This window comes from Onychomys torridus, chromosome 19, assembly GCF_903995425.1.
Source record: "Onychomys torridus chromosome 19, mOncTor1.1, whole genome shotgun sequence".
In the NCBI taxonomy this organism is placed as follows: Eukaryota; Metazoa; Chordata; class Mammalia; order Rodentia; family Cricetidae; genus Onychomys; species Onychomys torridus.
The window spans coordinates 31,283,956-31,307,441 of NC_050461.1; the positions used below are offsets into that span (position 1 = coordinate 31,283,956).

A 23,486-nucleotide genomic window follows, 5' to 3' on the forward strand; every position below is an offset into this window, starting at 1 on the left:
CTCCAAACACCTGAATAAAGAAACAAATATTACTGCATTCACAAGAACTTGACTCCACAGCCATCTATTGATAGGTGAGTAGGAGAATCCCTCCACCTTCCCACGCAAGCACAAACAGAAGTCCCATAAAAGCACAAAGTCAGAAACCATAGTACATATAAGAAAAAAAAAAATCTGTAAGGTTAAAAAAAAAAAGTTTAGACAAAGCATTATGAAACAAAACCCCTCCAAAAATACCACTGAGCTCGCATTTTGTTGGCCATCTACTGCTGGGCTTGGCACCTACCCTTAAGTGTGGTTTGGACTCCCTTGGAGAAAACTAATTTTTCCTTTGCAAGCAGTTGTCAGTTGGAGCTAGCTTCCGGGTTAGGGAAGGAGAATTGTGTTCCCTTCCCCTCAGCACTGGAATCACATCTGATACAGACCTATGCCGGCCCTTTGAATGCTGCCATGGTCTCTGCGAGCTCATGTATGTTGGTCCTGCTGTGTTTCAAAGATTTTTTGTTGTTGTCTGCCATGCCCTCTTGCTCTTACAATCTCTTTGTCTCCTCTTCTTCTTCTTCAGAGTTCTTTGAGCCCTGAGAGGAGCGATTGGATGGCGACACCACCACCACCACCACCCACCCACCCCCACCCCACCCCCGCTTTATTTAGTACTGAGTGTTCCAAGGTCTCTCACTCTCTTCCCATTGTCCAGGTAGGGGTTTCTGTGTGTGTTTGAGTAGGAAAGTCTTATTAAGGAGAAGTTAATGGCTGATGAGATAAAAATGGTAATTATAGTTTTCAAGCATTTCCAAATACTTAAAATTATCCTCATCACTAAAAGTATTGTATATATTAGTTGCAATCTCTGAAGGCAATTTTCACGTCTTTCTGTTAAGTTACATGTATGCTTGGGAAGCTAATTCCAGGCTATCAGATTTTATTTTCTTACTACAATGTTTTTATAATTAATTTTTACAATATCTACTTTCCTACCTCTAAGTATTTATAATTAATTTTTACAATATCTACTTTCCTACCTCTAAGTACACATAACAGCAGGCTCTTTGATTTATTTTCACTCACATTGTAATGGCAAATAAACCCTCATTTAATTGTTTTGGTAAAACAAGATAAAGCTTTACTATATATAGAAAGAAGTCAGCTGGTTTACCACAAATTTCATTAAATTAACACCATAATTGGTGATACTAATATCTCCACAACTCCGTTGAAAGTTTATCCAATTAACATGTCTACAATGCACTTGCCAAAACATTAGCTATTTATCACATAAATTACCACCATAGTGACATGTGGACCCTCTTTGCTTTGGCAGGATGTCAAAGTTTGCAGAACGTATTGATATCTAAATAGCTGCTCTAGATGATAAGAGTGTTTCCTATCTCTGTGGTCCTTTCACCAGAAAGAGCAACTTCAAAACAAAATGAAAAGAATGCACTCTTATAGTTGGGGAGATGGCTCTGTCAATGAGCAGCTTGCTGCTTAAGTATGAGGACCTGAGCTCAGATACATGATACTCACATGAAAAGCCAGGCATGGCAGTGCACACCTATAATCCCACCACTGAAGAGGCAGACAAGCAAAACCCCAAGGTTTGCTATCCAGCCAGGCTAACGGATTTGGCAAGCTGCTTGCTAAAAGGATAGCTTGTCTCAAAAAAACAAGGTGGAGCCAGGCGGTGGTGGCGCACACCTTTAATCCCAGCACTCGGGAGGCAGAGCCAGGTGGATCTCTGTGAGTTCCAGGCCAGCCTGGGCTACCAAGTGAGTTCCAGGAAAGGTGCAAAGCTACACAGGGAAACCCTGTCTCGGGTGGGGGGGGTGGGGGGAAGGTGGGGATGAAGATGACACTTAATGATTTCTGACCTGCACTTAAGCATGCATATGTGCACTGGACACACACACACACTCAGGCTCACTCTGTTCACTCTTTTGATCTCTGATTGCTCATTTATCATCATAAACTTATCTTTCAGACCTGAGACATTTCTGTTCTTCATGTTAAGATTTTTTTTTCTCAGTATCTCAATAGTTTATTCTCTGTGACACATCAACAGACATGTTCAACTCACTTTGATCTTTATTCCCAGACATAGGCATATGTCAATATTAATCATGTGCTTTCTCCTTAGCCTTTAGTCTGCCTTTTCTCATACTCTAGCTACAAAACTAATGATGAGAAATGTAGCTTGTCTCTCTTATAAAGGTAAAGATACAATTGTGACATGGTGTTAATCACCATTGAGCAAGAAATCAGTATCTTTCAGTGGGGAGATGGCTCGGAGGATAAAGCACCTGCTATGCAAGCCTGATGACCTATATTCAGAATTCCAGAACTCACATAAAAGCCAGAAACTGTATCATGTGTGCGGTAATACCAATTCTCCTCTGGCTAGATGGGGGTGGAGACAGAGAGTCTCTAGAAGCTTGGTGGCTAGCCAGGCTTGCATAGCAACAATGAATTACCAGCATAACACTGTCTCAAACAAGGTGGAAGGTAAGGATGACCACCCAAGGTTGTCCTATGACCTCTTACACATATACCCGTACTCAAAAACAAGAGCAGGCACACACATATGTTCTCTTGCATATTATACACATTCTCTCTCTCTCTCTCTCTCTCTCTCTCTCTCTCTCTCTCTCTCTCTCTCTCTCTCTCTCTCTCTCACACACACACACACACACACACACACACACACACACACACACAGCAACACCATACTGGATCACTGCTATGATTTTCTGCTCTCTTTTTCAGAAGCACATTTTGTACTAGAAAATACCGATAATAAAATAGTGCTGTATCCTCCACTCAGAGATTTTATTTTTAATTTAAAAGCTGCCCTTTGCTTCCTAACTGGTATAATATCTAAATATTTTGCTGTTACAAAAGAGAACATTTAGTGTTATATTAAACGTATTTTCAAAAATGGGACTTGGTGGTTTCCTAGTTCTAGAAGCTGTTCAATGATCTGGTGGCTGTACCATCAACACATAAACCACCTTCTCTGGGAGTCTGTTGGGAGTCATGGGGAGAGGGCCTCGCTGGACACTCTTACTAAGTACACCATTTTGTCCAAACCTTTAGATTTGAAACTGGGGCCAGGGAGAGAACTTTGCTGGGTTTGTTCTTGTTCCTTTGCACTGCTGTGATGGAGAGCCAAAGACTGGAGCACTTAGAGGGAAATGTTGTCCCGTGATTCTGGGGGCCTGGAAGTTCAACACATTAACGGTTCGCTTTCTCCTGTGGCCCCTTTCCTTGTTGTAGATGGCCATCTTTTTCTGTGTTCCCACAGACTTCACGCCATGCTTGTCATTGTCTTAAATCTCTTCTGAGGACACTAGCTATACTGGATTAAAGTCCATGCTAATGACGTTATGCTACCTCTTTTAAGTACCCCATTTCCCCCAAACAGTCACACTCTGAGGTCATAGAAATTGGGACTTGAATTTAAGAATTAAAGGGACTGCAGGGCAGTGGTGGCACACGCCTTTAATCCCAGCACTCAGGAGACAGAAGCAAGTGGATCTCTGTGAGTCTGAGGCCAGCCTGGTCTACAGAGTGAGTTCCAGGACAGCCAAGGCTACACAGAGAATCCCTGTCTCAAAATGTGTAATAATAATAATAATAATAATAATAATAATAATAATAATAATGGACAGGATTTGGCCCATAAGAGAATGGAAATGTATTGTTTAGATAAATACTTAACAGCACAAATGAACAAACTCACTAGAAATCTTAAGCTTAACTGAGTAAGGTGTCTATCATAATGAGGTGGTAATAGATTCAAACCTCTTATAAAATATGTTTTGATTTTTGTTTTGTTTTGTTTGTTTTTTGAGACAGGGTTTCTCTTTGTAACTTTGTGCCTTTCCTGGAACTCACTTTGTAGACCAGGCTGGCCTCGAACTCACAGAGATCTGCCTGCCTCTGCCTCCCCAGTTCTGGGATTAAAGGCATGTGCCACCACTGCCCGGAGTTATGTTTTGATTTTTTGACATGCCTTTTAACTGTGTAATTTTTATGTCTTCTGAATAAAACATGTGTGACTCGCTTGGTCCAACAGCTGAGTTCCAAGACAGATCAATGTCCAAAGTTCTATTAATTTTCGTGGAATGTATCTGGGGTGCACATACCTCGCTAAAGAAAAAGGCACTTTATTTACTTACATCAGAGGCCACCGTTGGCAAACAGATCATTTCTTCATAGATAGAGAAGGTAAAAGTTCTGTTAACATAAGTAATGTATAATAGGTGTTGCAATCAGCATTATTATCATCAGCGAGTGTGTTATGAGGTCTGAGGAAGCATTTGAAGTCCCGTCCTTCCCGTACAACCTCCCAAACAGAGTGACTGTCAACACGGGTCCAGATGTCGGCTTCAGGCTAAACAAACGCCCATCACTTGATACCTGATCAAAACACGGGAAAGTAGACAAGGTCTATTGAAGGTACAAAAAAAAAATCCCACAGGACTTTTAATTCATAAAAGAAATAGCTTAAAATGATGGCCCGATTTTGTTCTTCAAATATTTAAAATGTTGCAGGGCATAAGAAAATTTGAAGTGAGAACTGACACCGGTTCATTTATTACTTAATGCGTATAAATGATGCCTGGTGATGTACTTGTCTGAGGAAGCACGCCATGAATTAACATGAAAAATCAAAGGGAGTGGTTTCTAATCCCGCCCTTCCAGACCCATGAAGACATGGCAAACAGAAGCAGTGGGCCAAGGTAGGGTTTGGACTGCATCTTACTGTCACTCCCTACAGCCCCTAGCCTCCCACAGTGCACCCTCACCCCTGCAATCACTCCGGGAAGGAGACCTGCACAATCAGAGAAGAATGTGGCTCGGAGGACATACGGGGTTATGAAGCAAGCCATTAGTTCTGGGCTTTGGAGGTTTTTCCTTCTTGCGAACAACTACTGTTGAATTTTCTCTCTTTTAGCTTTTCTCTCCCTCCTTTTTCCCAGTAATCTTACCAGGCATTAAGCCCTATCCCATCACTAATCTGAGATCCTAAGGGGCTTCTCTCTATTGAGATGGGTCCTGTCAACTATCATTGAATCGTTTTCCTACCCAACAGACATGGAACAGCTGAGCCTCCTCCATAGAGTGCCCTCAATGAGCTTTCTTTCTTTCTTTTCAGGGGTAAAAAGGACATGTAGATTATATTAATCTTCATGTAAGAAATACAGTCTGCTCAGAGTCTTTCCTGATCCTCCAAGACAATGTCACCCTTTTCAAATGGGGATATTTATATTTGGAAGAATTTGGGTTAAGATTTGATGTCAAAATGCCTCCTCTTCTCCTAAATTTATTGGCTACATCAATCAAAGATTGTTACCTGAAATTCCCCAGGAGCAAGCTTGACTTCACTCAGCAACACCTCGGGGAAGACATACTGGGTTCCAAAGGTACCACTGAGGGAGAACATTTCAAACCTGGTGGAAGCCGTGTCCACTGAACTACCACAGGTGCGTAAATTGGTGGTTTTACATTTTAGCAGAGTACAAATCTAGAAATTAAAACAGAGATGTCAGTGTCAAGATGAATATGTAATTAGCTTCATCTAGTCACTCTACAATGTAGCCATGTATCAAAGTGCCATGCTGTATGCCGTGATATGTTCACTTCTTAATTTACCTTAAAGCTGTGTGAAGATGTTTTCATTCATTTAATTTGAAGCTATCTACTTTTTTACAAATTGAAGTCATCAGATAGGCTTGATATGGTGACATATGCCTGTAATCTTAGCTCTCTGGAAACTGAGGCAGAACAAAGTGTTTACGACTAATCTGAACTGCATAGTCAGGAACACATAAGAGGAACCCATTTTTCTAACAATAATAAAAGGAAGAGAAAGAAAGAAAGAAAGAAAGAAAGAAAGAAAGAAAGAAAGAAAGAAAGAAAGAAAGAAAGAGAAGGGGGAGAGAGGGAGGAAGGGAGGGAGGGAGGGAGGAAGATGAAAAGGAAGTCGGTTGAAATGCCTTTTTCAGAAAACTGCTTCTGCATCTTTAGCTGGTAAAATGTTTCTTCCTCATTAGAGTCATCTGGCTTATTGCTGAACAACCAATGTCCTTAATTATATTAGTCCTCAGTGCTTCCTGTAATGCACTGCCAAAGGAATCGACCATAGGTATTTAGGTCTATGAAGGATGCCTCCATACTCCCTTTCTTCTCACAAGCAGCAGCTCTAGAAATTTCCCTGAATCTGCAAATTAGATTAAATTCAGGAACGTGAAACTCTTCCAGCCAAATGGACACACCACGCTCTATCACATGTCAGCCCCTGAGGAGCTCTGTACTCACATGGCTTTCTACTCCACTAGGAACTGTATTTCTCAAGTGGATGGTTGACACTCACTTTTACATCATCGACACTGTTATGCATCTAGTACATGCTTAGTACTCAAAATGTTTGTGGAGATGAACAGGCGTGGCTGCAGTGTTTACACATTAAGCAAAATGTCACCCAGAAGGCACAGTTCTAGCATTCCAGGACTGTCAGTCTCAAGTGTGTGAATAATGTAGCATGTTGTGACTTTGATGAAGCCAAACAGAGGATGTTCTGGAACATATAAATGAGGTTAATAACCTAGCTGAGACGTAGCAGAGGTCCTGTAGATGGGGTGAGCATCCTTTATGGCAAAGATAACTGAAAAGTGCTATGAAAGGTGAGCAGGTGGGAGCCACCATCGATAAAGGAATAAAATTTTAGAAAAGTGTAGAGAGCCTATAGATGCTGGAAATTTGGGGTACATGCTAGAAGCATCTCAATATACAGAATCCCAGAGCATGTATAAGTAGAGGCTACAGGGACCATATAACAAGACTTCCTGGGTCTCCTATATTCAAGCATTTGATTTGTCAGTTACTAGTTCAGTGAGGAATTTTCAGCAAGGAGATCATATAATCAGAAAAAAACACTGTAATTTATTCTGCAATACTACAAGGAATAGATTAGAGCAGAAACTGTCAACAAGTAGCCCTATTAGGAGAGCACTGCAATACTCTGAGTGAGATAGGCTGAAAGCCAGACCAAGGAATCAAAGCACAGACTGTATCTGAGCATGCTGTAAGGGCTGGGAGATGCCGGCAACTTTCCTGTTAAGAACTGGGAGATACTGGCACCCTTCCTGCTAAGGACTGGGGGATGTCTGCATCCTTCCTGCTAAGGCCTGGGAGATACCTGAACCCTTTCTGCTAAGGACTGGGAGATACCTGCACCCTTCCTGCTAAGGGATGGAAGATACCTGCACCCTTTCTGCTAAGGATTGGGAGATGCCTGCATCCTTCCTGCTAAGGACTGGGAGATGCCTGCATCCTTTCTACTAAAGACCAGAAGATACTTGCACCCTTCCTGATAAGGACTGGAAGATGCCTGCATCCTTCCTGCTAAGGACTGGGAGATACCTACATCTCAACAGTAAACCACTCTGGAAACAATCTTAGGGGCAACTCCATCTATACTAATCACTGAGTGCATACTTGGTGTTAAGCTCTTTATAAAGCAAGGCAGGCATGGATGAGCATATAGAAGATGCCTAAATGTGTGCATGCAGGATATATATCCGAAGTGCTACATTATCCTTTAGCTGTAATTTGGATGGTTTTAAAATTAGTGGTGCCACTTCCCCCGCTGCCTCTGTATCAGCTTCTCTCTCCAGGTTCCAACCTGGACTTTTTTAGATGATGAACACTGATGTGGAAGTGTAAGCAAAATAAACTTTTCCTCCTTGTGGCGGTTTGAATAGGAATGGCCCCCATAGGCCCACGGTTCTGAATGCTTGGTCACCAGAGAGTGACGCTATTTGAAAGAATTAGGAGACATGGCCTTTTCGGAGGAAGTATGTCACTGGGGGAGGGCTTTGAGGTTTCAAAAACCCAAACCCGGCCCAGTGTCTCTCTTTTCCTGCTGCCTTCAGATCTGGATGTAGAACTCTGAGCTACTCCTCCAGCACCATGACTGAACTCGGACCGAAACTCTCCCAACCGATAAGACAATGGACTAAACCTCTGAAACTGTAGGCAAGACCCAATGAAATGCTTTCTTTTGTAAGAGTTGCCTTAGTCATGAGTGTCTTCACAGCAATAGAACACTGACCAAGACACTTCTCAATTTGCTTTTGATAATGGCATTTCATCTTCTTAATAGAAACCCTCACTAAAGTATTTCCCGAACTGAGATGTATTTATTTTCTGAAGCGAGATGTATTTACACCATACTAAAACAATCTTCCATTGATTATCTGACATCCAGGTTTTCCCAGCTGTGCATTTGATTTAGAAACTTTTCCGACGCCGACATTACCTGCAGATGATACTGCCCTTCCACGGTGTGCAACCCATCAAATGCCCCAAGGGCGTAAACTTCATCAGCTCGCTTCTCAGACATCTGGTAGCTTAGATGACAGCAGAGGTCATTCTGGCAAACGGTGTAATTTCCTGTGATTCCTTTGAGCTCCACAAAGGTAAACTCATCAAAGAAAGCAATGCTCTGAAATTCCTGGTTTCCTGTCGAGGGTGCTTCTATACTGCTGGCGTAAGATGTCCAGTTCACCACAGAGTGGTGTGGGTGGGAATCCAACTGTGAAAGGAGGAGTCTTCCCTCCTGGGTTTTCCTGTCGTAGTGAAAGGCCCTTGGAGAATCTGGTGCATAGATGCCACTTCCTGCGAATAAAGTCGGGAACCGGAAAATAAAGAGATTTTTGTGTTTGCCACTTCTATCAAAGACTCATCATCCTGCCCCCTCTAAGCAATATATTTCACTAATTTCTGTAATATAGGCTGACCGGGGACAAAGACAAGAGGAAATCCATACATGGAACACGACAGTAAAGACATTTCAAAAGAAGAAGTTCACATGAACTGAATTTTGAAAAGAAGAAAAGGTGCACATTGACTAATACTAAATAAATTCAAGTTGAATAAGATTAAATAAATATTCAAGATGAATAATATTAAATAAATATGCCAAATGGAGTTATGGGGTTTTGGGGGCGTTTTTTTGGTTTTGGTTTTTCGAGACAGGATTTCTCTGTGTAGCTTTGGTGCCTGTCCTGGAACTCGCTCTGTAGCCCAGGCTGGCCTCGAACTCACAGAGATCCACCTGCCTCTGCCTCCCAAGTGCTGGGATTAAAGGTGTAAGCCACCACCGCCCAGCTGGAGGTGTTTTATTTTGGTGTTTATAATTTTATTTCCTTTGGGGTTTTTGTTGTTGTTATTTTTGTTTGTCTTAAGATAAGGTTCTCTCTATGTAGTCCATGCTAGCTGTGAACTCAGGATTTTCCAGCCTTAGTCTCCCCAGATTATAGCAGTGTACCACCACACCCAGCTATATTTCAATAAAAAATGAATGGATAGCATATCACCAACTTAATATTCAAAATTAGGAGTTAGGCTGGAGAGATTGCTCAGTGGTTAGGGCACTGGATGCCCTTCCACAGGACCAGGGTTCAATTCCCAGCACCCATATGGTGACACACAACTGTTTGCAACTCCAGTACCAGGGGATCTGATGGCCTCCAAGGGTAATGCACACATATGCTGCATGGACATATATGTATGCGAATACCTATATATACAATGAATAAATAAATCTTTAATAAGCACTTTCTATAGAACAGATAGACTATATTACCTTTAAAAAGTAGGAATTGAAAAATAAAAGACGTACAAACTATTTTTTTTGTTTGTTTTTTGTTTTTGTTTTTCGAGACAGGGTTTCTCTGTGTAGCTTTGCGCCTTTCCTGGAACTCGCTTTGGAGACCAGGCTGGCCTCGAACCCACAGAGATCCACCTGCCTCTGCCTCCTGAGTGTTGGGATTAAAGGCGTGTGCCACTGCATTTTTTAAAATGCTCTTTCTAACTAAAGTTTAAAGACCACATATTACCTACCTGTCATTCTCCTTGAGGGATAGTGTATATTGGCTGCAAGGAAATTGACCCCCATTCCCATAGCCCAAGCTGAGTGGAATTCAATGGCTGCCAGATGTGGCAGAACATCCATCCAGGCGGTTGGGAACAGTATAGTGTCCACCCGGTACTCTGTCACCAGGGTGATAGCAGGATCATGGAAGAGTATATCAAAGCATGTGAAGATGCCAAACTTTCCAAACGGGGTATTGAAAGTCACAAACTCAGGCTCCACGGGTGCATTGAATTGTTCTTCACCCATGAAAAGGTTTTGCTGTAATAAATAAGCAATGCAGAGGAATAAAATTCTAGGAAGCTTCCCAGGACGTTACTCTACATGTCAAATGTGTTCATTCAACAGTGCACATTTCATCTGTGACTACTGTCTCTATGGAACAGAAAATCAGAGCCACTTCAATAGAACAGTAGAAATGAGATCATTTAAGTTAGAAAAGCTGGCTAGAAACACGCCAAACTAAGGCTGGGCAGTCATAAGTAAGAATAAGTCTTTATCTGAGAGCTGGGTGGTGGGACCCCAAAGAGTAAAAAAAACAAAAACCAACTACACTCACCTACCCCAAATGATACACTCCTGAGTTGCTGAATGCACTGGGAATGCCTTGGGTCTCCTTGTAGGAACTGTTTATATATAAATACTACTTCCCAAACTGTCACTACTCCCCCTCTAAAAGGGGTTTATTGTTGTAAATAATAATTGTTCTCCTCGCTTTTATCCCATAGTCAATTAACTAATTAGTTAATCTTACCTTATGGTATCGTGCAACCAGTTTGCCCAGGGAATCGAACACCACGTTGGTGTTGTACTGGAAACGGCCGTCAGGAGGACACTGAGGGTCACTAGTGTTGCATGGCTTCTTGTCTCCCATGTTGGCCACGACATAGATCGAATTGTTCTTGGCCAAGCAGCTGAGTCTTTCCTGTACCGGAGTGTAGCCAAATCTGGTATGTGTCCATGGGGAGAGAATTTTTTAAAAACTCTGGATTAGCTTTTAACAAAGAATCTATGGCTTGGTATAAACAATGATTCTAACTAATGGGTGGGGAAAAAAAAGGATTAAAACAAGAGACCTCAAAAGACACCAATAGTGGAAAGTTAGCAGCAGAAAAATATTCTGGGATTAAGAGTCCAGTTTAAAAAAAAAAAAAGAGTCCAGTCATACTTACTTTTGAATCATAATATGTATCAACTCTATACATGCAGTGGTATATTCACTTTTCTCTGGTTTTGTTTTTTGGTTTTTTTGGGTTTTGGGGTTTTTTTGTTTTTTGTTTTTTGTTTGAGACAGGGTTTCCCTGTGTAACTTTGGACTTTTCCTGGATCTCACTCTGTAGACCAGGCTGGCCTTGAATTCACAGAGATCCGCCTGGCTCTGCCTCCAGAGTGCTGGGATTAAAGACGTACGCCACCACTGCCCAGCGGTATATTCATTTTAAAATGTCTGCAGCATACTCTGGACATTATAAAGCAAAACCTTCCACATTCTGTTGATGAAACCAGGCTAACAGAAGAAGCACTAGGCCTGAAGCAAAACTTAGAACCAAAAGAATGCTGGAATAGCAGAACAGAGAACACTCTGGAACCTGACTCCCTACCGAGACAGAATCTGTCCTACCTTTTTGGAATTCTATAGTCAATGCGTTCGAAGGCCCAGAAGGTAGATGGTAATTAATTTCGTCAATTCTGTTCTAATTAGCAGTGGCTATCCATCTCCCAACCCTAGCCTTGCAGCAGGAAGCTGTCCTCTCTTGGTGTAGTTTGCAGACAGCTTGGGAAGCAAACTGGGCAACAAGGACTCTGGATGCTAAATATCAGGGTCCTTGTCTAAATACCTGCTTCTGAGCATGGAGATACAGACAAAGAGAAAGTAATTTTTGTATGTATGCTCCATTATTTAAAAACCTGCTCTTGCTGGTAGAATTGACTACCCGGGTATAAGAGACCACCTTCCTCCCCCATTTTGAAGAGGAGATACAGCAAACCTTGGGGGAAATAAGAATCTTAAGACTTAAATATTTAACCACCAACAAAGAAACAGCAAATATAAGAAAATGGCACTAGATGTGGTAATATGTCATTAATCCCAGAATCAGCAGTTATAGTAGTTATTACAAATTTGAGAGCAAGTACAGAAATACTGTTCCTGAAAATGGCAGAGTAGGGGCAAGCTGCACTCTCTTGTCCCCATAAGTCTGAAAAGTTTCAATTTGCCTTGAGAAAGAGAGACAGACAGACAGACAGAGAGAGACAGACATTGACAGAGAGATGAGGGTTAGGCATGTATCTCAATTGGTAGAGTGCTTGCCTAGCATGATTGAAATACAGGATTCTATCCCCAGCACTGAATACACTGAGTATGGTGACATGCGCTGTAATTCCTGTGATTCCTGCACTAGGACAGTCAAGGCAGGAGACAGAAGTTCAAGGTCATTCTCAGCCACATAATAAACTCAGAGCCACTTCAGAACTCATGAAATTCTGTCTTTAAAAAAAAAAAAAGGTTGACTGGCCCAGAGGTGGTGCATGACTATGACTATGCCAGCACCTGGAGGCAGAGTTCAAGGCCATTCTACAGAGTGGGATCCAGACAGCCAGGGCTACACAGAGAAACCCTGTCTCAGATAGATAGATAGATAGATAGATAGATAGATAGATAGATAGATAGATAGATAGATAGATAGTTCAGACAGGGATGGTGGCATACAACTTTAATTCCAGCACTGGGGAGGCGGAGGCAGTCAGAACTCTCTGAGTTCAAAGCCAGCCTGGTCTATATAATGAGATCCAGAGCCAGGGCTACCCAGTCTCAAAAACAAACAAAAAGTTGAGAAATATGGGAGGACTGAGGGAATGTCTTTTTGTATGCTGTGAATATATGTTGTTCCCATTGGTTAATAAATAAGCTGTCTTGACCTATGGCAAGGCAGCTTAGAGGCGGGCAGGAAATCCAAAGGGAGAGACAGGAAAGAGAAAGGCAGAGCAGTAAAGATGCCAGACTGCCATCTTAGGAACAACATGTAATGGGACGCAGGTAAAGCCACAGAACATGTGGCAATACATAGATTAATAGTAATGGGTTGAGTTAAACTATGAGAGCTAGCTAGCAAGAAGCCTGCCATAGGCCACATAGTTGGTAAATAATATTAAGCCTATGAGTGGTTATTTTATAAGTGGCTGAGGTACCTCAGGGGCCAAGAGGACTGCAGGGGCCAGGTGGGACTGGAGAAACTTACCACTACACACAAGGGGTAGTGATCACAATGAGCAGCAGAAGAGATAAGATAAAATCAAGAAATAGTACATGTGCTGGGTGGTGGTGGCACAGGCTTTTAATCCCAGCACTCAGAGGCAGAGGCAAGCAAATCTCTGGGAGTTTGAGGACAGCCTGCTACAAGTTCCAACAAGTCCAGACCAGCCAGAGGTGAGACCTTAAAGAATGTTAGATGTATCAAGAAAATAAGAGTTTACCCTAAAACACTGACCAAAAGTAGTGAATGAAAACCCTCTCTATCCCCTACTCTGATAAACAGATGGAAAATAAGATGATCAGAAGCAAAAGCTGAAAATTTTGAATGATATACCAACAAACTGTGAAAGCAGACACTGAGAAATTAATACCCACTATCTGAGACTCAACAAATTATGGTCAGGAGACAGCAGACCTGAGAGAAATTCTACAATCAGCCAATTGATTGGAAAAGTAGAAAATACACATATCCAAACTCCAAAACCCAGTTTCCCACTGAGAGATGGTATCTGGAGAAGAGAATCGTATAAACTGAAATTCAGTGGGGTAGGCACACCTAGATGATGGTGGTTGCAGGTACCCTGAGCTCAGATAAGAGAAAAAAAATTCCAATTGCAAAGCAGGCCTTGCCTTCAGTTGAGGTTGTTTCTGGGGTTGATAATCTGCTCTTGGAGTAGTGTTGGGAAATGTGCCTGGTGCCCTGAGCATAGAGGCTGAAGGTTTAGGCATTAAACCGCACACCCACTGGGCAGTGAGAGCACAGGCCCTCGATCCCAGTACTTAGGAGGCAGAGGCAGGTGGATCTCTGAATTTGAGGCCAGCCTGGTCTACAGAGTGAGTTCCCAGACAGCCAGGGCAACACAGAAAAATCCTGTCTTGAAAAACCAAAACAGTATTAAGAAAGAGAGACAGAGACAGAGGGGGGAGGGAGGGAAGGAGGGATGGAGAGAGAGAGAGAGAGAGAGAGAGAGAGAGAGAGAGAGAAACCATACACCCTAACCCCAGGCCAGAGGGGAGAGATCCGGCACCTCAACTCTATTACAATCAGTCACTCTTGGATTCTACAAACACTTCACTTGAAACAACAAGGGAGCATTTGTGTTTATTTTGTTTTGTTGGTTTGATTTTTAATCCAACAACTTAATCCTAGTTCCACAGATGCCAAATGGAAAATACAGGATGCAGGAAAAGCCAAGGAACATGACTCCTGAAAATCACCAACCCCACAGAAATGGCCTCCAAGGAGAAAGACCAGACAATGGACATAGGGGCGTGATTCCAAGGGCGTTGGAGAGAATTAAAGCCACAGGCTCCTGAATGACGTCAGAGAACGGAATTCCAGAGGACACAGACCCCTGAGGGAGGACAGAGACTCCGAATAGCTGAATGACATCAGGAAGGCACTACAAGGTATGAAAGAGGAGACGACGGAACCAAGTGGAAGAGGATCAGGCTTGAAAACAGGAGGATGACTGAAGACACCCAGACAAACAAGACAAAAATAAGAAGAAAGAAAACACAAGCAGAACATGCAGTATCTCAGGGACACCATTAAAAGGCCAAATTTATGCTTGGGCACAGGAGTAAAAATACATGTTAAGCTGGGTGGTGGTGGCGCACGCCTTTAATCCCAGCACTCGGGAGGCAGAGCCAGGTGGACCTTTGTGAGTTCGAGGCCAGCCTGGGCTACAGAGCAAGATCCAGGAAAGGGACAAAGCTACACAGAAAAACTCTCTCAAAAAAACAAAGAAAGAAAGAAAGAAAGAAAGAAAGAAAGAAAGAAAGAAAGAAAGAAAGAAAGAAAGAAAAGAAAAATAAGACCCATCTATATGATACCTCCAAGAAATACACCTCAGATAGCTGTGGTGGTCCTAACTTTGAATCCTAACACTTGAGAGGCAGTGGCAGGTGGGTCTCTGAGTTCAAGACAGCCTGTTCTATATATCATACTCTAGATCAGCCAAGGTTACATAATGAGACCCTGCCTCAAAAAAAAAAAAAAAGAAAAGAAGAGGAGGTGGAGGAGAAGAAGGAGGAGGGGGAGGAGGAGGAGAAAAATTAGCTGAATAGGGGCATTCATCACTCTCTGCTTCCTGGCTACAGGTGCAATGTGGCCACGGCCTCACACTCCTTACCATGGGGTCTTTCCTGCCATGATAAACTGTACCCACTCTGACTGCAATCCAGAATAAGCTACTCATTCCTTCCTGAAATTGCTCCTTACTGGATATTTTGTTGGAGCAATGAGAAAAATAGCTGATTCTGAAGGGGAAAGGCAAATGTAGGCATGCTAATATCTTGGGTCATGTTCCTCCTGCTAACCACCTCTAAGACCTTAAGCAAGTTATCTACTATCATCCCTCCAGACTGGATGTGATTCCCTTTGGTACTAGGAAATAGAAATAAATGTTAGAGCATTGATTGGTGATCTCATAACTTATGTTCATTTTCCTGATAAATGTATTCACAGGGATGAAAATTAAACCAAACTTGGCAGATTGTGGGTCTGTGTTGAAGGCTTGGTCCCCAGCCCCAGGTAGTACTTAAAGACAGTGAAACTTTTAAGAAGTTAAAGCTAAGAGAAGAAAGATGTGTCATTGGGGTGTATTGCTGAATAGGTATTAGAACCCTGGCCTCGTCCTCTTTTTTTTTTTTTTTTCCTTTCTGACTACCCTGAAGTGAATTAAGACTGCTCTGCCACACCTTGCCACCATGATGCATGATATTACCATAGGCCTAAAGAAACTGGGCCATGTGACCGTAGATTAAAACCTCTGAAACTGAGTCTCCTTTGAAGTTGGTTGTCTCCGATATTTTGTGATAGACAGCAGCAGCAATCTGACTACACAGGACCTGCTCCATGTTTTCAACAACCCTTTTCCAGTTTAAAAAAAAAAAAAAGTAGAGGTTCATAATTGAATTTTTCATTTTTTGTGAGTGTGTATTTGAGAATTTCTTTTCTATCTTTTTTCTTTGAGGGACAGGGTTTTTCTGTGTAGTTTTGGTGCCTACAGCTCACTATGTAGACCAGGCTGGCCTTGAACTCACAGAAATCCACCTGGCTCTGACTCCTGAGGGATGGGATTAAAGGCCACTGCTGCCTGGCTTGAGAATTTCTTATATGTATACAGTAAAATCTGATCATGTCTCGCCTCCCCCTCCCTCCAACTCCCCTCTAGGTCTCCCCCAACCCACTCCCTTCCATGGACTGTTTTCTTCACCTGTTTGCGTTATCACAGGGAATCCAGTTCACTTGAGGGTCTGGGATATCCTCCAAGTACGGGTAGATAGCATCCCTGGTGAAACGCATTCCATAGATACCGTCTTCCGGAGTCACAATAATGTGTGCACCCTGTCAGAAACGGGCAGACAATCAGAGGTGGGCCGCTGCCAGAAGAACGAGAATCGGAGTGGCAAGCTGGGCATGGGAGAGGAACTCAATGAGTGGAGGCCAGCCTATGCTACATGGAGAGTTCTAGGACAGTCAGAACTACATAGAGAGAAGCCATCTCAGAGAGAGAGAGAGAGAGAGGGAGAGAGAGTGTCAAAGTGTCAAATAACTATTTGGGCACTTTTTATCTTATTCTTCTGTTTTCTCTATTTTGCTTTTTCCAAGCTTGTTTGTTTGTTTGTTTTGTTTTGAGACAGGATCCCAAGTAGCCCAGCCGGGCCTCAAACTCACTGTATACTTTAGAATAACCTTAAACTCCTGAGCCTCCTGCCTCCATCCCCCGGCACTCAGATTACAAGTATACATCTGATTTTCCCGAGCGCTTTAATTTTCTATGCCTGCCATTGTCACTAACAATGGACACTGACAGCTGTCTAAGCCATTCACAGCTCTGTAACCCCCTGCTCCCATTAATTATACACCTATTTCTTCCCTCCACATCAAGCCCTCTTGAAACTTTTTATAGTCAGTTGTGCCTGGCTGAATCTGGATTGACTCATAACCCAAACCCTGTTTTTGCCCCACAGCACCCACAAATGTGATTCCTGCTCCGTGGGAGGGAGAGCCTCATACACACACAGGTGGGCTACACTATCCCTTGCCTAGAGTAATCTCAGCTAAGGTGGATTGGAGAGTCACCTTAAAGGTTGCCATGACCTTTAAAGAAACAGTTGGACTAAGGATGAAATACAGTGCCCAACATGTAATAATCTTTTAAATTTATATATATATATATATATATATATATATTCTGGTTGGTGATTGCGTCTCACTGTGTACATAGCCCTGGTTGGCCTGAGATTCACAGGGATCTACCTGCCTCTGCTTTAGGTGCACTGGGATTAAAAGCGTGTGCCACGACACCCACCACACTGGCATGTTTGTATTTATTACTGTAGTCGTACTTTACCTGTCCCTGGTCTACAACTGACCTATGAGTATCTTACTTAAACCTGGCTAGCTAAACCACACTTGCATTGTAAAGTTTGCGTTAAACTTCACATTTCATCCAACTCAGTGACACTGACAGACACTTTGATAGTGAAACTAAAATGAATTGATGGCTATGTTACTTAGTGTACGGGGTTTATAACTGGTTTGATTGTTTCAGACTGTAAGCGGCAAGTCTGTGGCCATTCACTCCGAACACGCCAGATCTTGTCAGATTGTAAACTTATCTGAACTCTACAAAGCAGAGCACAAAGATGTACTGAAGCTGGTATCTTCTGAAATAGCAACTGGAGGGGGCGTGCCTGGAGAGATGGTTCTAGGCTAAGGACACTGGCTGCTCTTCCAGAGGACCCAGGTTCAAGTCCCAGCACCCACATGGCTGCTCAAAACTGCCCAGAACTCTAGTTCCAGAAGACCCAATGCCTTCTTTGACCCTCTGTGGGGACTGGGTACACACCTGGTGAACACAGGTACGCACAGGCAAAACACTCATACACATAAAGAAATCCTTTTTCACATTGGAAGAATAGCAACTGGTCCCAGTCCTGGTTATACTTTACCCTCCATGTTTAGCAGAAAGCGAAAACAAAAATGTTTAATATATAGCCAGTTCCTCAAAGTCCTGCTTAAAAATGAGCAAAATGTTATTTTCAAACTTTTCTCCCTCCCTGTGTTAGGGATATGTAATAGTGCATTTAATGATTTTGAGGTGAAAAGAATCTAATAAAACGAAGCATCTTGCTATGCTAATATTGTAAGTGTAACCGACTTGGACAGTATCCCAGGTCCCTAAGAACCACCCTCACCCCTCCCACGCATTCCCCCGCCCCCATCCTTCTCAGGACCTGGCACTCTAGAGAGATGGGCGCCTGTACCTGCTTGGCTGCCGATATGATGGCTCCCTCCAGAAGATCCAGATTCTGATTCATTAATGCCAGTGCCTCACTGGGAGACACCGGTAACAGGGTGTTACTAGGCAGGATCACCGCATGCTCGTAAACAGCAGCAACAAAAGTGTCCAGAGAGCTGATTTTTAAGACACAGAAGACAGAAAACGCAGCACAAGCCAGCCACCGAGACGCACTCATGCTGAAGTCCAAAGATTGCTGAAAAACCAAAGCGTGGCTTGTGGCTTGCTGTTTATGTAAAGAAAGCACGGATCACGTGTTTCCCAGACTTTGGAATCTTCAAAATAGACTGAAAAGGTTAACTTTAAGAAAAGTTTGTCCCTGAAAGCAGCAGTTCCAGAAATGTTTTTGGTTCTCTAGTCAGGAATGCCAGAAGGAAACCGGTTACTTATCTTCTTCTGAGTGAGCCCCACCCATTGCCTGGAAGTCACACATGAGGGTGGCTGAGACTGGAGCTCCAGGCCCCGTGGTTAGTCCCTTTTGTATCTAAATTTTGTATCTAAATTTGCAGGGTAAACGTGAGTTATATCCATCTCTCAATTTCAGCCCGTCTCCAAAATAGCTTTAGGATTATCCCTTCAGAGGGGGATGTCTAGGTACCTTTGATCAGAACTCTGTGGAAGCTTGTTAGGGAAAGCTGTTTCTTTGACTGTGTGAATACCTAACATTCCAAGCAACCTAAGAGTTAATCCAACTGGGTGTGTCCATCGCTAGCCAAAGAACCACCCCTCAGGAAGGCGGATTCACTTTAAGCCAAGCTAAAGAGACAGAAAGAATAACCGTCCCTTCAAGAAATAAAGTGCTGAGTGTCCCCTAGGGCAGTTGCTCCGAAGCCACCTGGAAGTTCCGCTCACCAAGCCTGTCTTTCTGACTCAAAAAGGTGTGGCTTTCTTTTCTCTCTCTCTCTCTCTTTCTCCCTCCCTCTCTCTTTCTCCCTTTCTTTTCTTTTCTTTCTTTCTTTTTTTCTTCCTTCCTTCCTTTCCTTCTTCTTTCTGCTCTTTCTTCCAAATGCTGGCCAGAGCCAAGGCTGCTTGCTCAACTTGTGGACAACCTCCAAGCCTAACTCAAACAGCCTAACTTTGATTCTTCCTGCCCTGGGCATTTACAGTTTGCCTGCCCTAGGTTTTTCTTAACTCTCAAATACAAGTGTCTTCAATTTGTTGTTTGGGGGCAAAGGTAAAGAAAACATTATCAAGCCAAGTGTAGTGACACACACCTTTAATCCCAGCACTCAGTAGGCAGAGGTAGAGAGCTCAAGACCAGGCTGGTCTACATAGTGAGTTCCAGGAAAGCCAGAGCTACATAGTGAGATTCTGTCTACAAAAACAAGAGCAAAAGTAAACATTGCACCCTCACATTACTCTAAGAGAATAAAAGACCTTCTCTCTCAGACAGCATGTGAGGAACAAGTAAGGGATCGATCATGGGGACGTTACATAGGACTGCCACCTGGCAACATACCCAAAGCTGAGCAGTGTGAATAACAGGTGTATTGTCTCCTGGTAGCAAGGTTGACCTCTACTCAAGGCCATGCATGAGGAGGGACATGCTCCTGTCTCTCCTTGGCATGGACTTGACTGTCTTCTTCCCGAGCAAGTGTGGCAAGCATGGGTGCGTCCAGTCCAAATTTCTTCTTTTCATAAGAGCACCAAATAGTAGATGTGGTGCCTACTCCATTCCAGTATGACCTCGTCTGAACTAATGACATCTTAAACCCTGTTTCTAAATAGAGCAACGTCACATCCAGGAGGAACTGGATTTTAAACACAGGGCTTTTTGGAACTCCTACATTGTAGAATGTCAACCTGTCTAAGTAGCACCAAGAGCCCCTCGCTTGACAATTTGGAAGTTATTAAACCATTTCCATGTGACCACTTGGCTTTCAGTGACACAGTTAAGTCTCAGTTCAGTCAGACTAGCGTTGGCCTCCCGTGGGGTGTCCCTGGCCAAGTGGGTAGGGAACTATATATTTTGCAAGGAGAGAGGGAAAATGGCAAGTACCTGCTGTAGTCACGACCACTCCTGAGAGGTCCTGAGAGCCAGCAGCAGGTGGAAAACAGCACAAGAATTGCAAGTAGTCGTTACGGAACAGTTTGTGAATGGGCACTCTGAGGTAAAAGTTGCAACCAGAATGAGTAACCAAAGAGTCGTTCTGAGACCCAATAAAGTTCAAAATATTTATTTTTTAAAGCAGGTGTTTGCCGCGCCCGCCTCGACCAGCAAGGAAGATGCGACACCAGGCTCTTCTTTCAGCAGTTTATTCAGGATCTTTGAACAATCTTCTGACTTCTGACCCCAGGGAAACCCGCTCACAGCCTTAAGTAATCACTGGGTAGCCAACCCTGATACGCCACATAGGCACTACCAATAGGTCCAGGTGTGTGGAAGCAAGCCAGATTCTCAGCCTGAGCCAATTAAGGAGTTGTTTATCACAGTGAGTGCTCACCATCGGGAAGGCGGAGGGCGGAAGCCGGTGCCATCTTTAAGGCGAGGCTGCATGCAGCTCTCTACAGGTGTTACCACGTAGCAAGCTTTGGCTGGCCTGGAATTCAGGGAGATCCACCTGCCTCTGCCTGCCTCCCAAGTGCTGGGATCAAAGGTGTGCACCACCACACCTGGCTCAACGTATTTTAAAAACAATCTCCTACTGAGGTCTCTGTTCAAAATGTATGACGGTTAGCAAGGATCTCCCCACAAGAAAAAAAAAAAAAAAAACTGATTCGTCAGGAACTCCCTAATGCCTTGAGAATTAGGTCATGGAACAGTCCGGAGCCCTCTGAATTGGAGAGAAAGGCAAGGGAAACAAAAGCTTTTAGGAGCAGAGCCTGGTGCTGGAGCCAAACCTTTAGGAACCACACTGCCTGAGGTAGGTGAATAGACAAAAGTGTGGTACTCCCTCTTGAGGGAGAAAATTCTGAAGGAAGTGAAGGGCTCTCAATCTTTTGTCAGGGTGAGTTCTGTCTGCAGGAGCCCTACCAAGTTTTCACAACAAATGGGACAAATTCCCCTAGAGCTTCCTGCGATGCGGAGCTGAGAAGAGGATTGTGTTGTGAGCTCATCTTCCGAAAGGCCCAGAACCTTCCATTTTTATTCTCCTTAATAAAACATCAAGTGTGGTGGTGCACACCTTTAATCCCAGCACTTGGGAGGCAAAGGCAGGTGGCTCTCTGAGTTCCAAGGCTGCATAGAGAGACCCTGTCTCCAAAACAAAAACAAAAACCTTCAAGGAAAAAAGTTTCACTAGATCCTAATCTACCTGGAGAAGGGCAAACAACTCCAGCTTCTGTAACCTCCCACAGGAGGAAGTGCTAGTCCCTGCCTCCTCTCCCTGGCCCTTGCCCCAAGGAGCCACAGAAGGAAAATGAATGGGGTCTCTTAGAAAACCAAGCAGATTGAGGAGAGACTTTGTGAAAGGTTGAGGCTGCACCACAGGACAAGAGAATGCTTCCACGGCCCTGTGTGCCCCAGTGTATCAATCTGACATTCCTGGCCTATAACATAACCAGACTTCAAAGGTGACACTGATGATCTTGGGTGTCATGAGCCAGACCTGGATTCGAGATCTGCCAGCAGCTTCTAAGCTTCTATTCTGCTTCTCTGCTGGGTTTTCAGATCCCCATTTTCTGTGATATCCCAGTGATCAGGTCTCACACAGACTGCCAAACTGCTCCACACACATAGCCCGTCTGCTCACAGAGACTGTCTCTAGCATAAAGGCTATAAATGCAGAGCCTTGGGAGAAACCTCCAGGCTTCAACAGACTGAACTACAAAATACATTCTCCTTCTTCTTCTTCTTCTTCTTCTTCTTCTTCTTCTTCTTCTTCTTCTTCTTCTTCTTCTTCTTCTTCTTCTTCTTCCTCCTCCTCCTCCTCCTCCTCCTCCTCCTCCTCCTCCTCCTCCTCCTTTTTTCTCCTTCTGCACAATGGTGTTTTGTCTGCATGTGTATGTTTATGAGGGTGTCAGGTACCCTGGAATTGGAGTTACAGACAGTTGTGAGCTGCCATGTGGGTGCTGAGAATTGTACTGGGTCCCCTGTAAGAACAGCCAGAGCTCTTAACCATTGACCCACCTCTCCAGCCCTAGCACATTATTTCTTGAAGAGAAAATAGACATCACTCCTTAGAACAGGGACAAGATCCCACTAGGCTGGGAGTGGTACCCCACACCAATCATCCAGGTACTTGATAGGCATAGGCAGGAGGTTCACAAGTTTGAGAACAACCTAAACTACATGGTAATGGATTTAACTCCATTTAAAAAGAAAGAAAGGGGGAGAGAGAGAGAGAGAGAGAGGCAGGCTTATATTCATCCGGTTTTTGCTGAGAGAACAGTGATGTAATTAACTCAGACAGCAGGTCCCAAAAGGATCTCAGAAACTATTCCTAACCATGTAAGCAAACAGAACCATAAACTAGGGAAAAGAAATCTAGAACAAGAACTGAGTGGGGTTAACACTGCCATCTGCACTCTGAACCTGCAGAGCAACGTGTACAGGTGTGGACATGTTTGTGACGTAATAAGACCAGAGATAGGCCTCTGTCTCCTTGCTAAGCATATATAGATGCTAGTCATAACTTCAAAACAATTCTCTGATTAACTTCAGTGTGGTCCATAGCGTTGTCTGTAGTGTAAGAATAGACTTGTGACTTTTATAACGGTGCTGGGGATCAGACCCAGAGCTTCACACAGGTCCACCATTGTACTCCAATTTTCAGGGTTGCCGCTAAGAGTTATATGTTCTTATCAAAGGACAAAATGACAGTTTGTTTTAAGGTCTTTGTTGATTTTATTTTCAGTTCTGGAATCAACCAATGCTTCATCCCATGAAAATTAGCTTTTTATGGACTGAGCAAGAACACTTGTGGGAGTTGAGGCTAGGAAGCTAATAAAGATGGGGTGGGTAGTATTTGTTTTTTCCATTTTTTTCTTTTCTTTTCTTTTCTTTCCTTTTTTTCTTTTTGAGCTGAGGATCAAACCCAGG

At 43.3% G+C, this 23,486-nt stretch overlaps 1 protein-coding gene across 3 annotated transcripts in view; it reads right to left on the reverse strand.

Moving 5' to 3' along the window:
• Window positions 1–19,139, reverse strand: part of LOC118570441 (pantetheinase) — a 34,080-nt gene extending 14,941 nt beyond the window's left edge. For 2 of the 3 annotated variants that reach the window (XR_004943191.1, XR_004943190.1), the window contains exons 1-7: window positions 18,471–19,139; window positions 16,415–16,545; window positions 10,695–10,887; window positions 9,910–10,201; window positions 8,324–8,682; window positions 5,357–5,527; window positions 4,179–4,419 (exon numbers count right to left, since the gene is read on the reverse strand). Coding sequence is in view for 1 of the 3 variants with exons in the window: in XM_036168933.1 (XP_036024826.1) it covers window positions 4,240–4,419; window positions 5,357–5,527; window positions 8,324–8,682; window positions 9,910–10,201; window positions 10,695–10,887; window positions 16,415–16,545; window positions 18,471–18,683 (1,539 nt within the window). In the remaining 2 variants the exon portion in view is untranslated. Of the gene's footprint in view, window positions 1–4,146; window positions 4,420–5,356; window positions 5,528–8,323; window positions 8,683–9,909; window positions 10,202–10,694; window positions 10,888–16,414; window positions 16,546–18,470 lie in introns of those variants that run through there. The other variant, XM_036168933.1, reaches the window with a different exon arrangement.
• Between the last annotated feature and the right edge of the window lie 4,347 nt (window positions 19,140–23,486).